General features: G+C 44.2%; 1 protein-coding gene across 1 annotated transcript in view; it reads left to right on the top strand.

Annotated features, from left to right (window-relative positions):
* The window catches only part of LOC126428231 (CDK5 regulatory subunit-associated protein 3), a 54,416-nt gene that overhangs the window by 1,226 nt on the left and 38,456 nt on the right, over nucleotides 1–14,734 (top strand). Inside the window, exons 3-4 of the mRNA XM_050090147.1 lie at nucleotides 4,991–5,229; nucleotides 10,727–11,033. Of these exons, the coding sequence (XP_049946104.1) occupies nucleotides 4,991–5,229; nucleotides 10,727–11,033 (546 nt within the window). The remainder of the gene's footprint in view (nucleotides 1–4,990; nucleotides 5,230–10,726; nucleotides 11,034–14,734) is intronic.

Here is a 14,734-nt window from a genome sequence, read left to right as displayed (position 1 = left end):
CCATAACACTTACATGTTGTTCAAACCTACCGGTAGCAGCCCGCCTCTGAATTGCTGCAGTGTCTTTGTTCAATCTGACCTAGTACACATCCCAAACACTCAAGCAGTACTCAAGAATTGGTTGCACTGGCTTTCTATAAGTGGTCTCATTTAAGAGTGGTTAAAATTCTCCCAATAAACTGAAGTCGACCATTTGCTTTCCCTATCACAGTTCTCACATGCTCATTCCATTTAGTGTTGCTTTGCAGTGTTGTTCCCACATATTTAAATGACTTGACATGTGTCATGCAGGACACTAGTAATACTATATCTGAATGTCGCAGGCTTGTTCTTCATATTCGTCTGCATTAACTTACATTTTTCCACATTTAGAGCTAGCTGCCATTCACACTAGAAATTTTGTTTAAATCATTTTGTATCTTCCTACATTTACTCAACTTCGACACCTTACCGTGCACCACAACATCATCAGCAAACAACCACAGATGGCTGCCCACCCTGTCTTCCAAATCACTTATGTATTAAGAGGACACCAGCGGTTCTGTCACACTTCCGTGAGGCACTCCTGAGTATACCCTCGTCTCCGATGAACACTCACTGTTGAGGACAACGTACTCGGTTCTGCGAGTGTTGCCCAGACAGTGCACCCCCCCCCCCTTTTTTTTTTTGCCTCTGCTGAAAACAATGCTACGAATGCGAAATGTTATGTATTCATTATTTGAATTCTCCTGAGTGAGCGCGCCAAGTTTCTTTCACTTCTGACAGATAGTGTAGTTGCAGGACAGTTTCAAAATAGCATCTGTAGGTGTCGTATGTTACAAGCAATGTGCCATCATTGAATTTCTCACTGCAGAGAAAGAAACTGTGAGGTATATTCACAAACGCTTGTGCAAAGCATCGAGAAGTACAGTTCGTCACTGGGCACAGTGAGTGAAGACATCAGAAGGTGGTTTCGCGGAGCTCCACCATTTGCAGCGGTTGAGGAGACCATCCGTGGCTGTCACACCTGACATGTTGCAGCGAGCTGATGTTGTTATGTCATTAAAGAATGCCATTCATGGGAGACATTTTGAGGACGGTGCGGAGGTGATTCATTTGGTGAAGCAGTGGCTCCGCCACCAGGACAAGGACTGGTACCGACAGGGCATACATGTTCTTGTTTCGCACTGGAGGAAGGCCGTAGAACGAGATGGAGATGACATGGAAAAATAGGGTGCATAATTCTCATTATGTTCAGTAAAGAATTATTGAAGAAAAAAAATGTGGTGCATTACTTTCTGGGCAACACTCGTATTACTTCAAAAGTCATCGACTGCTCGCATATCTGTGAACCTGTTCCATGTGCTTGTACCTTCATTAACAGCCCACAAAGGGCACTGTGTCAAATGTCTCCCAGAAATGTAGAAATATGTCGTATGCCTGTTACCCTCCAGCCATAGTTCACAGTATATATGTGAGGAAGGGCAAGCTGAATTCCGCTTAAGCAATACTTTCCAAAGCCATGCTGATTCATGGGCATAAGCTTCCCAATCTTAAGAAAGATTATTAAATTTGAACTGAGAACATGTTCAAGGATTGTGTAGCAAACCAGATTTGGGGTTATTGATCTGTAAGTTTGCAGGTCTGTTCTTTTACCCTTCCTATGTACTGGAGTCACCTGCAATTGTTTTCCAGTACATATTGTAGTACTTTTACTGAGACAGAAGGGGGAAAAGACTGAATATACCAGAGGGGTAAAAGGTAACATTACAAGATACAGAAGAAAAATGGAGTACAAAATGACATCTAAATATGGCAGAAAGCAGTCGTGAAAGAGGAGAAACCTTTCACAGTGAGAAACTGTGAACTACAGAGAAGAAGATAGAAAGAAAGAAATGGGCTACTCATCATTGTTGTTGAGTCACATGAGGCATGCTGCTATCAGGACGCATTGGCCAACTTTACAACACATTCAACGTGGCTTTAAAGACATGATTACGAACATCAGCTCATATAATGAGATCTCTGCAATCCAGGAACAATAATTCAGTCTCGAATAGTGTGCTGTCTGTATCTTTGAAAATGCTTCATGATTATGATTTCGTCAAGTATGCTCTAGTGTAATAGTATAATATTATGAACATTTTCCAAAACTCCCTGTTATGGTTTCTGAATGAATAGGTAGATAGCTGTGATAACATTTGTTGCCCTTCACCCATGTCACAACTCTGTTATGTTGTGTGATGTCACTGAGGCATCGTTGAACTTTTCCCTAGAGAGAACCTTTTTTTTTTCTTTTTTTTCCCCAGAGCTGGTATTTGTTGTTGGCCTGTCAGTGAGTTATTTAGCATTGGTAGTTGCAGGCTGATTGTGTTTCTGGTTTTGGAACTGCTAGTTCATAATTTGAAGTTTATTCATTTGTGGGATTTGATTTTTTGGGTGTCATTTGTTCATAGGTATGGATCTGACTGTTAAATTTAATAGTCATGTGGTGTTAGTGGCTGTGATGGGTGAGGATATGGCTGCAACTATAAAATTTTTACATTGTATGGTCTAACTGCGGAGTATGTTAGGTGTCACCAGTGTGGTGAAATGATGAAACTGACAAAAGCTCCTGCTTCTCAAACCAGGGATCTGTATAAGTGTAGATGCCATTGTGATAATGCTTGGAGGTTCATTAGTAGGCCTATCTGATCTGAGCAATCGAGACTTGCCATACAGGATGTAGTTTTGTACATACCATTGGTGTTATTGTTCTTCTGTTTGGTTTTTTGTGTGTGAGACAAGTGAGAGTGATAGGTGTGTCTTGGATTAGTATTCCTTTTGCCGTGAGGTGTGTACTGAGCTTTTTTATTTTAGGAGATCTTTGAGAGGCCCTAGGTAGGTTGTAAAAATTGATGAATTACAGTTTGGGAAGCTAAGGGTGAGAGGAATGATTGTCCTGTGGGGAACTATTGTTTCTTGGGGTGGGTGTTCTGATGGTTTGTAGGATGGTAGGGATGCATACTGTAGTTAAATTGGTGTAAGTTGATCCCTGTTTACAGTAATTCATTGAAGAAAGTGTAATTCACTCACCAAAGGAAGTAGTTTGCAGAAATCATGTTTGGTGACTTCTTGAGTAATGCTCATCAATGTTGGGGTGACTGTGAAGTAGACTTAATAAAGGAGGCAAACGAGATGCTAAGAGAAACAGAATGTTTCATTAAGCTCCTATTGGTTTGTTTATAAGTGTGAGAGCATTACAGAGATGCTCCTAAATACACGATCCAAAAATGCCATTGCGCATCGCGGAGAGGTTTACTGTCCAGATTTTGATAGCATACATTTCTTAAAGAGGCAGTCAATGTATTATGTCTTCCCACATCTATATTTCAAGGCTTTCGTGTGATACTCCGAGAAATTAGATCTTGGTGGAGGGTCTGTAGCAGTCATAGCTTCCTGCATTTTTCGTGAGTTGCTAAGGAAAAGGGGAAATGATAGTGATATGTAAAGCACCCACTGCCACATGTTGTGAGATGACGATGTAGAGTGTAGATGTGTTGGAACCTGTAACATTTTCAGGGTGACAATTTTTCTATAAAACTGGGAATTCTGAGAGAATTACATTTTACTCGGAAAAACTGGGGAAATCTCAGAGAATTCTGTATTTTTAATGTAGCATTGTAATTTAATTTCACTGTGCTTTATAAATTTTTAAATACTTAATATTTCTGAGTGTGGTAGTTATATGAGTATTATTTCACATAAACTAGTGATGTTTAAAAACTGGTTTTTAGACTGGTAGTTATTGATTTGTATGTCTTAGCCATGAGGAAAGAAGAGGCGTTGTTGTAATGTCAGACACTCCCCCCCCCCCCCCCCCCCCCGCCTCCTCCCCCCAAACAACCAAACAAATGTTATATCATGAAAATAGTTGTACTTCTTCTTATTGTGTATGTTTGATTTCAGTGACTGGTTTTAAGTCAGGCTTTTTGATCATATAATGGGTCAAGGCAGATGAATTATATCTGTAGGTTCAATATTTCCCTGATTTAGGTTTTTCGTGGTTTCCCTAAATCATCTCGGGTGGATGTTGGAATAAGTCCTTGGCCAGTTCCTTCCCTGTATGAAGTGACTGAATGGCATTATTGGCCGGCAGGTGCCATGTGACACAACTTTGGTGACTTGCAAATTCTTGTGATGAAGATGAGATGAAATGATTAGGGCACTACAAAGACCCACTCCTCGAAAAAAGAAAATCTCTGACCCAGTAAAGAATCAAACCTGAAACTTCACTGTATATGTGTACTGTCTATATACATCTTGATGTATGAAACAGTGCTCATAAAACAAAATTCACCAAGGACATGAATACCAGCCATGGCAGTCCTGCTTTGTATAGTCACTGTGTTACTCTGGCACAGTATTCGTACTGTGTGTACATATGGCCCTTCCTTCATATAGCTTTATTTGGGCTTTGGTCTTTGATGTCTTTGGGTTCATATTAATCAGCCTAAAGTTCACATTCAGTGTGAATGACAATTCTGTGAAATCAATTTTACCTTTCCAGATCTTCTGAAACTTTTTTGTTGAGTCCATTTCTATCTTCACAATATCACTTTCATAGATAAATTGCTCACATACCACTTTTCTGAAACCATCATGCCTGTTTTCCTGCAGTTGGCTTTGATTACATATCCCCCATTTCTTTCTAGATTTGATTAACATATAGTGAATTATCTTGAATGTATGACTATTTTAATAATCCTTTCTCTTGTCTGAGTGCCTTTGGCATTTGGAGGCTGATTAGCTTCTAAATTGATATTTTGCATTGTAGCAAGGCTAGAACTGAAGATGAGCTCTTCGTAATTTGAAACCAGTAATATATGAATAGACTTTGCAGTCCCAATTTGCTAAATAAGAATGTTTCTTTATATAATGGTCACACTTATGAAATTAAAATAACTGTTGTAAATATGTAGAGTTTACAGTGTTCATCCTTTCCAGTTGTGAAATATGTGTTTCTGCTCAGACATAAATTACTTCCACTGTAAGAAGATTGTGGAGATACTGAAGGAGACAGAGGCGGACAGCCGCAATTTCTTTGGATCGTACGGCTCGAAGCGCATGAAGGACTGGCAAGAAGTTCTGCGCCTGTACGAGAAGGACAACGTATACCTCGCAGACGCCGCCCAGATGCTGATACGTAATGTCACCTATGAAGTTCCAGGCTTGAAGAAGCAGATTGCCAAATGTGGAGAGTTGCAGGAGGTATGTTTCAAATAACATATTGCTTAAAACTATGCATCTGGGAAAAGTACTGTGAAAATAAATGGGAAAGGTCAGGTTTTAGGGAGAGATATGGTTGCAGCTACACTTCATTTCGAAGCATCCATCACACAGGTTGGGAAATGAGTATACAGATCTGTTTATTATATATGGAAGTTGTTTCAGGCTAAGAGGACTGTTCATAAATTATAATCTGGATGGAATTGGAGCTTTTGGATATTATGTTGCACCAGTCAGCTCTCTGTTGTTCATCAGTGTGCAATGCAAGAACTGAAATGGGTGATGTTATTGCAAGCATGACTGGGAAGTCATGCTTGCCCTTATAAAGACACTGTCCCTGACAGGTGTTACTAGTGTTGTGCTGTGTGTGCACGATGGACGTGGTGATTGTGGTCGGTGACCAGACTGCCCCTGGCAGCCACCTCAGGCAGTTGCAGGTGCGTACCACGCTTGCCATAGTGGCCAAACTTATGTCCACCGTTAGCAGTGAGTCTGATGAGGGCATCCCTGATGCTTGCGGACCCTGTGGGACTGGTAGACAAGACCAGCAGCGAGGCGAGAGCCATTTGGATGTCGGAATCCGTGATGAGGGCCAACTGCACAGGCAGTGATAATGGTAGGCTGAAAGGATATGTTCTGCTGATGGAGGCCTGGCTTCAGTCCCTGCTGATGGCGGTGTCTGCTCATTGCAGTGGGAGTGGGAGATGCTGGCACTGGTCACAGTAAACAAAGCTGCTATCGATGCTGACCAAGCCCTGACTGCCAGTATACATCTGCATAACAAGGCCTGTTCGATCCCTGGAGTGACCAGGACCGACAAAGAATGAGGCTTTGGGCGCACAGCCTGAGAAGGAGACTCTGCACCCAGCCTGGGATGCTACTGGATCTAACGGCGTGTCACAAGCCGATCGTCGTGCGAACCATGAAGACACAGCAATTATGCTGGCTGGCTCAGAACACATTGAGGATACTGTTGAAATGCACTGGCATGACTGGTTTGAATGCCAACAAAACTGGCATGTCTGGGGGATGCTTGCCCAGCAGCAAGAGGTTGAGCTGTGTCTGCAGGTGGTGGCCATGCAGGAGCTTAATGGGTATCATTCTGTAAGAGCTTTAAAAAATGAGTGTGTCTCCTCAACTGGGAAATGTTGTAGGGACTTGCGCTGTATCTTAAACATTCGGACAGGATTTTCTGCCTCACTTTTCAACTGCGTGCTGTGATGTGGTATATCTATTGTGAGTACAAAAGTTCTTGAAAGATTGTGCCACAAACTGAGAACTATAGTCTGAAACCAGGGTACAAGGCAAGCCTTCTATGGAGCATAACTTTGACAGGGCCTTGACAGTTGCATCTGCTGTTGCAGACGTACAGTGAATGATATAAGGAAAGAGAGAAAAAGCATCAGTTACGAAAAGAAGGAGAAGTGAAATCAATGTGGATTCTTTCCCAAGCTTTTGTGTAGGAGGCAGCCATGGCAAACCGACATTGTGCATTGCTGCCTGCCCACCCCTACACTTCCAGCAGGCTGCAACAAGGCATTCCACCACTCTGTTGGTGCCCAGCCAAAACATTGGGCCAACAGTTATGTGCGAAACAGCCCCATTGACCCTGGTGTAATATGTGGAGGATACCCTACTACAGAGCAACTGGAAGCACAATGTGGGAATTAAGCCCTTCCATTGGCAGGAGAATAATGCTGTCCAAGAGAGAGAGGCGATGGCACGATGCATAAAAATTCCAAAGCATGTCTGATGACCGTTATTATTGGCTTTAATTTTTTAGGGGTGATTTTTACTCTTTTATATTTTTAATTAAGCTCATTATTATATTTTTTGGATTTATTTGGGTCTGCGGAACTTTACCACGGCAGACCGTCTGACAACCCATGTTTTATCAGGTGTACGACCTGCCAAAGCACCAGATCTGCCACTACAACTGAGGCAATAAGGTAACAGGTCATGGGGAAGCCATCCGCCTTGTGTCTTGCTTCCATATCCAGTTGAAAACAAAGCAGTTCCTCTTGGGTGAATCGTGAGTCAGGAACCACGGGGTACTAGCACAGAGCATCCACATTCAGATGTTGCGAACCAATGGATCATTTTACTGGGACAAGAATGCAGCTCAATGCTGAAGATGATGAGGGGCTTTGTCTGGTAAAGACCATGAGTGGCTATACAGGGAAACTGAGGGCTTATGGCTGGTAATTAAAGTAAATTTTGCACTGCCCAAGAATACATGATTTTTTTTAAGGCATAGACAATAACAAGAACTGCTTTTTCCACCTAAGAGTAATGTTGCTGAGCTGAGTTGATTGTTTTTGACACAAAGGCAAAAGGCTGTTCAGAACCGTCTGAACTGTGATGGGCCAAGACTGCTCCCACCCCGTACTTGGATGTGTCCATTGCCAGGACCAGAACACGTTTAACAGCTGAGGGCCCAGAGGCTTGTGCATACCCTTACGAAGACACAATCCACACTGTGTGTCGCCGGTGTATTGCTGTGCGTGTGTGGCAGAGCTGGTGATTGTGCTACCCCTGGCAGCCACCTCCTGCAGTTTCGGGCATGCTGTTTGAATGTGCTGTATTGGTCCGACTTATGTCTGCTGTGATCGGTGGGTGTAGTAATCGGTGGGTTACTACAGTTCTGTCACTTGCTGCTCACCACAAAGCTACATCGTCAATTGTGTCAAGCTTATGGGAGTGGGTTACGACTGATGATTTTGTTAGGGAGTGGTGCAGAAGATTAAAGGCTGGCCATGTGGCTGTTTATGATGAAAGTGGTTGGGGAAGACATTCAGATGTGACTGGTGAACCTGTGCAACATGTTAACAAAATTGCGCATGCGAGATGTCTGTTCATAATTTTCTAACTTAATGAAGATATGCCTTTGATAACAAGGACAATACTGTTTATCATCATGAATGAGAGATAAGGATACTGTAAGTTTTGTGTGTAGTGGTCAACAAAATATGTCTAACATTCAGAAAATGGAAAGAATGTGTTCGATCGTAAAATTTCTCCAGCACTACCAGAAGAGGGGGAGAATTTCTGAACAGAATCATGACTGGATTAAGGCATATGTGCAGAATGTGAACTCTGAAACTAAGCGACAGTCCAAATGGTGGATACACAGCCATTCTCTCGTTAAGCCCAAAAAATGTAAGGAGATGTTGTCAAATTGCAAAATAATAGTTCTATTTTCTTGGAGTTTCAAAGGAATTTTGACAACAGATTTTACAAGAGTAAACTCCAAAGATCAAGCCAAAAGAATGGTGTAGGATGATTACTCAAGCAATCATTGTCCTTCACAATAATGGACGAGCCTATGCTGCTAATCAGATTAAGGAAAAATTCAAGACTGTCTGAGAGATTTTTCAGCATCTTCCCTATACTTCATTCTTAGCACCGAGCCACTTTCATCTCTTCCACAAGATGAAGGCCTGGCTGGCAGCTCAACACTTCGTGACTGACAGTGAGCTTGAGGATGATTTCAACAAGTGGCTGAAGCAGCAGGTGCCTCCATTCATTGATAAAGAAAGGAGCTAGTGCCGTGGTATGACAAATGTTTGAATATATGAGGGAACTATGTGGAGGAGTAATGTCAACATGTAAGCACAGATTGTTTATAAAAATGGGTTATATGCTCATTTCTCTTCTTCAAAAGCCAGTTGCAGGTTGCAAAACTTGCACTGGAGCCTGTATGCTTTTTCAGAAAAATTGTTGTGGTGTAGCCACATGGGAGTGAATGGCTTCAGGAATGTCTCTCACACCTGAATTCTCTGTTCCCCAGCATCGAATTCACTGTTGTTGTGGAAGAGAGTGGCAAACTCCCCTGTTTGGATGTGATAGTCGAGCGTAATATGGAAAAGACTGAGAGACACGGTGTGCACTGGAAACCTGCCCAAACTAATATTTCTATCCCCGTAGTTCCACCTGCCACCATCCTCCACAGTGTAAGGCTGTGCTTTGTACAATGGTCTACAGGACTTGTGCAATATTGGACAAAGAAGGCCTGCCAAGGGAGTTTGACCAAATTAAGGATGTAGCCAAGAAGAGCAGATATGGTGGGAGACAAACCTGACATGCTTTCAGGCAGAAGACAGATGCAGAGAATAGAAAAAGAGGAGGAGGATAAGACAGTGGTGTATCTGCTGTATGCTGACACAGTATCGAACAGAACTGGCAGAACCTCGATCATTTTCTTCATGTGGGATACCACAGTTGTATATTTGTTAAGACATTTTGAAGTTTTCCATCTTGGTTGTTTTTGACAGGTATTCACATTATTAAATCTTGCACAAGGCCAATTTAGACCACGGACAATTTTCAAGTGTAGTAGGTTTCAGTGTATGTGAAATTATCTGATTATAAAACGATGGAATAGCTGATCAGGAGCTGGTGTTGAACAACAGAAGTGAGTGCATTATAGTGTCCTATAACATGGCGTTTGTTATGAAGGTGTAAGCTGCCGGTTTTAATTCGATTCTTGCACCTTATTGCTTGCTTTCTGGTTGGTTATTCCTCTGTTTTAGACTCAGACAATTATACTGTGTATAGGTGCCTACTGTGATAAAATGGCCTATAAGGCTGAAATTGGCCAATCATGCAAGTGAATACTAGTCAAAAACAGCCAAGGAGAAAACTTCAAAATGTCTTCTAATAAAATGATAGAATATTGGCTTGATGTAACATTAAATGCATTTTCTGACCACCTCTGACAATGTGCACTATTAGGACGATGAAACATGACCTGATACTCCATAAAGTGGGTGTATACTGTATTCTGTGCAAATGTGATAATGCCTACATTTGGCAGACTGTGCAGAAAGTCAAAGAAAGGTGGCAGGAGCACAGGAGATTAGCAAAATCTGTGATTGCAGAACATTGAATAGCTACAGGGACTGAATGAAATATAAACAAACAGGAGTGCTCAGAGAGACTTCATTATTTTGGGGTTGCATTCTAAAGGAGGGTGATCAATTGGGACAGTGATTTCACTTTCAGTAAAGCATGGGACTCAACGCTTAGCTCTCTGAAGTCACAATGTCGGCCTTGGGTGACTTTCGGGCCTGACAGGGGCAGTGTAAACACAGATGAGCTGGAGTTTGGGCTCAGAATTCGACCATTGCTGTTCTCCCAACACTCTACGCAACACAGTGTGCAGATGCATAATGATGGAAGGGGAGTGATAAGAATATAAAGGTGGCAGGACGTAGAAAAGATCCTCATTCTACAGGAAACATCATGTATCATAAACAACTGCTCCTAGCTGATGTTTCACAAGCAATTGCACCTAGATGGACATCTGAGAGCAACACAAACAGTAACTTGTTGTTAGTTTGTAGTTTATTAAATCTATTATATCTATTATTTGTTTTGTTATTGTGTTTGTGTACTGTAAATAAAGTAATAGTCAAAACATAATTTTAATTTAACAGTAGATCAGTCACAGTAGAAAAGGAAAGGTCCAATTTTGCAGGAATGTGACAAGAAGGAAGCGGAATACATTAAGGCGGAGGGATCCGTGCGTTCGGAGCTCGCCGCACAGTGCCGGCAGCTGGGCATTTCCGCTCCCGAGGCGAAGTCCGGGTCGGGTGACGCCAAGACGTGGAAGGCGACGCTCCGCTCCGAGCTGGTGGAGAGGTTGTCGGAGTTGCCACGCGCGAACGCCCAGCTGGCTGCGAAGGCTGCAGCACTGAAGGAGGCCGTCACCTTCTACAATGAGTTTGTCAGCTTTGTGGCACCGGGCTGCAGTGAGAGGCTGCAGCTGCTCAAGCACATTATAGGCAAGGCTTCGTCAACATATTTGTACTTCTCTGACATGTGTTGCATTTAAAATAATGACCTACAACATGGCCAGAATAGCAGCTAGCTAGTTTATGCACCTACCCGAATATAACAATAAATGATATCAGATTGTCTCATTCCACATCATTATGATATATCATGTCCGCCCCTGGTAGCTGAGTCGTCAGCGTGATGGAATGTCAATCCTAAGGGCCCGGGTTCGATTCCCGGCTGGGTCGGAGATTTTCTCCTCTCAAGGACTGGCTGTTGTGTTGTCCTAATCATCATCATTTCATCCCCATCAACGTGCAAGTTGCCGAAGTGGCGTCAAATCGAAAGACGTGCACCAGGCGAAATATCGAACGAAAGTGCTGGCAGGTCGATAGACACACAAACAAACACAAACATACACATGAAATTCAAGCTTTCGCAACAGACTGTTGCCTCATCAGGAAAGAGGGAAGGAGAGTGAAAGACGAAAGGATGTGGGTTTTAAGGGAGAGGGTAAGGAGTCATTCCAATCCCGGGAGCGGAAAGACTTACCTTAGGGGGAAAGAAGAGGTATACACTCGTGCACACACACACATATCCATCCGCACATACACAGACACAAGCAGACATTTGTAAAGGCGAAGAGTTTGGGCAGAGACATCAGTCGAGGCGGAAGTACAGAGGCAAAGATGTTGAAAGACAGGTGAGCTATGAGCGGCGGCAAATTGAAATTAGCGGAGATTGAGGCCTGGTGGGTAACGAGAAGAGAGGCTATACTGAAGGGCAAGTTCCCATCTCCAGAGTTCTGACAGGTTGGTGTTAGTGGGAAGTATCCAGATAACCCGGACGGTGTAACACTGTGCCAAGATGTGCTGGCTGTGCACCAAGGCATGTTTAGCCACAGGGTGATCCTCATTACCAACAAACACTGTCTGCCTGTGTCCATTCATGCGAATGGATAGTTTGTTGCTGGTCATTCCCACATAGAAAGCTTCACAGTGTAGGCAGGTCAGTTGGTAAATCATGTGGGTGCTTCCACACGTGGCTCTGCCTTTGATCGTGTACACCTTCCGGGTTACAGGACTGGAGTAGGTGGTGGTTGGAGGGTGCATGGGACAGATTTTACACCGGGGGCAGTTACAAGGGTAGGAGCCAGAGGGTAGGGAAGGTGGTTGGGGATTTCATAGGGATGAACTAAGAGGTTACGAAGGTTAGGTGGACGGTGGAAAGACACTCTTGGTGGAGTGGGGAGGATTTAATGAAGGATGGGTTTCATTTCAGGGCAGGATTTGAGGAAGTCATATCCCTGCTGGAGAGCCACATTCAGAGTCTGATCCAGTCCCGAAAAGTATCCTGTCACAAGTGGGGCACTTTTGGGGTTCTTCTGTGGGAGGTTCTGGGTTTGAGGAGATGAGGAAGTAGCTCTGGTTATTTGCTTCTGTACCAGGTCGGGAGGGTAGTTGTGAGATGCGAAAGCTGTTTTCAGGTTGTTGGTGTAATGGTTCAGGGATTCCAGACTGGAGCAGATTCGTTTGCCACGAAGACCTAGGCTGTAGGGAAGGGACCGTTTGATGTGGAATGAGTGGCAGCTGTCATAATGGAGGTACTGTTGCTTGTTGGTGGGTTTGATGTGGACGGACGTGTGAAGCTGGCCATTGGACAGGTGGAGGTCAACGTCAAGGAAAGTGGCATGGGATATGGAGTAGGACCAGGTGAATCTGACGGAACCAAAGGAGTTGAGGTTGGTGAGGAAATTCTGGAGTTCTTCTTCACTGTGAGTCCAGATCATGAAGATGTCATCAATAAATCTGTACCAAACTTTGGGTTGGCAGGCCTGGGTAACCAAGAAGGCTTCCTCTAAGCGACCCATGAATAGGTTGGCGTACGAGGGGGCCATCCTGGTACCCATGGCTGTTCCCTTTAATTGTTGGTATGTCTGGCCTTCGAAAGTGAAGAAGTTGTGGGTCAGGATGAAGCTGGCTAAGGTAATGAGGAAAGAGGTTTTTGGTAGGGTGGCAGGTGATCGGCGTGAAAGGAAGTGCTCCATCGCAGCGAGGCCCTGGACGTGCGGAATATTTGTGTATAAGGAAGTGGCACCAATGATTACAAGGATGGTTTCCAGGGGTAACAGACTGGGTAGGGATTCCAGGTGTTCGTGAAAGTGGTTGGTGTCTTTGATGAAGGATGGGAGACTGCATGTAATGGGTTGAAGGTGTTGATCTACGTAGGCAGAGATACGTTCTGTGGGGGCTTGGTAGACAGTTACAATGGGACGGCCGGGATGATTGGGTTTGTGAATTTTAGGAAGAAGGTAGAAGGTAGGGGTGCGGGGTGTCTGTGGGGTCAGGAGGTTGATGGAGTCAGGTGAAAGGTTTTGTAGGAGGCCTAAGGTTCTGAGGATTCCTTGAAGCTCCGCCTGGACATCAGGAATGGGATTACCTTGGCAAACTTTGTATGTAGTGTTGTCTGGAAGCTGACGCAGTCCCTCAACCACATACTCCTGACGATCAAGTACCACAGTTGTGGAACCCTTGTCCGCCGGAAGAATGACGATGGATCGGTCAGCCTTCAGATCACGGATAGCCTGGGCTTCAGCAGTGGTGATGTTGGGAGTAGGATTAAGGTTTTTTAAGAAGGATTGAGAGGCAAGGCTGGAAGTCAGAAATTCCTGGAAAGTTTGGAGAGGGTGATTTTGAGGAAGAGGAGGTGGGTCCCGCTGTGACGGAGGACGGAACTGTTCCAGGCAGGGTTCAATTTGGATAGTGTCTTGGGGAGTTGGGCATTATGACAGCTGCCACCCATTCCACATCAAACGGTCCCTTCCCTACAGCCTAGGTCTTCGTGGCAAACGAATCTGCTCCAGTCTGGAATCCCTGAACCATTACACCAACAACCTGAAAACAGCTTTCGCATCCCGCAACTACCCTCCCGACTTGGTACAGAAGCAAATAACCAGAGCCACTTCCTCATCTCCTCAAACCCAGAACCTCCCACAGAAGAACCCCAAAAGTGCCCCACTTGTGACAGGATACTTTCCGGGACTGGATCAGACTCTGAAAGTGGCTCTCCAGCAGGGATACGACTTCCTCAAATCCTGCCCTGAAATGAGATACATCCTTCATGAAATCCTCCCCACTCCACCAAGAGTGTCTTTCCACCGTCCACCTAACCTTCGTAACCTCTTAGTTCATCCCTATGAAATTCCCAAACCACCTTCCCTACCCTCTGGCTCCTGCCCTTGTAACCGCCCTCGGTGTAAAACCTGTCCCATGCACCCTCCCACCACCACCTACTCCAGTCCTGTAACCCGGAAGGTGTACACGATCAGAGGCAGAGCCACGTGTGAAAGCACCCACGTGATTTACCAACTGACCTGCCTACACTGTGAAGCTTTCTGTGTGGGAATGACCAGCAACAAACTGTTCATTCGCATGAATGGACACAGGCAGACAGTGTTTGTTGGTAATGAGGATCACCCTGTGGCTAAACATGCCTTGGTGCATGGCCAGCACATCTTGGCACAGTGTTACACCATCCGGGTTATCTGGATACTTCCCACTAACACCAACCTGTCAGAACTCTGGAGATGGGAACTTGCCCTTCAGTATATCCTCTCTTCTCATTACCCGCCAGGCCTCAATCTCCGCTAATTTCAATTTGCCGCCGCTCATACCTCACCTGTCTTTCAACATCTTTGCCTCTGTACTTC

This window comes from Schistocerca serialis, chromosome 12, assembly GCF_023864345.2.
Source record: "Schistocerca serialis cubense isolate TAMUIC-IGC-003099 chromosome 12, iqSchSeri2.2, whole genome shotgun sequence".
Classification (NCBI taxonomy): Eukaryota; Metazoa; Arthropoda; class Insecta; order Orthoptera; family Acrididae; genus Schistocerca; species Schistocerca serialis.
Note: the sequence above shows the minus strand (reverse complement) of the source record. Positions and strands in the feature narration are given on the sequence as shown.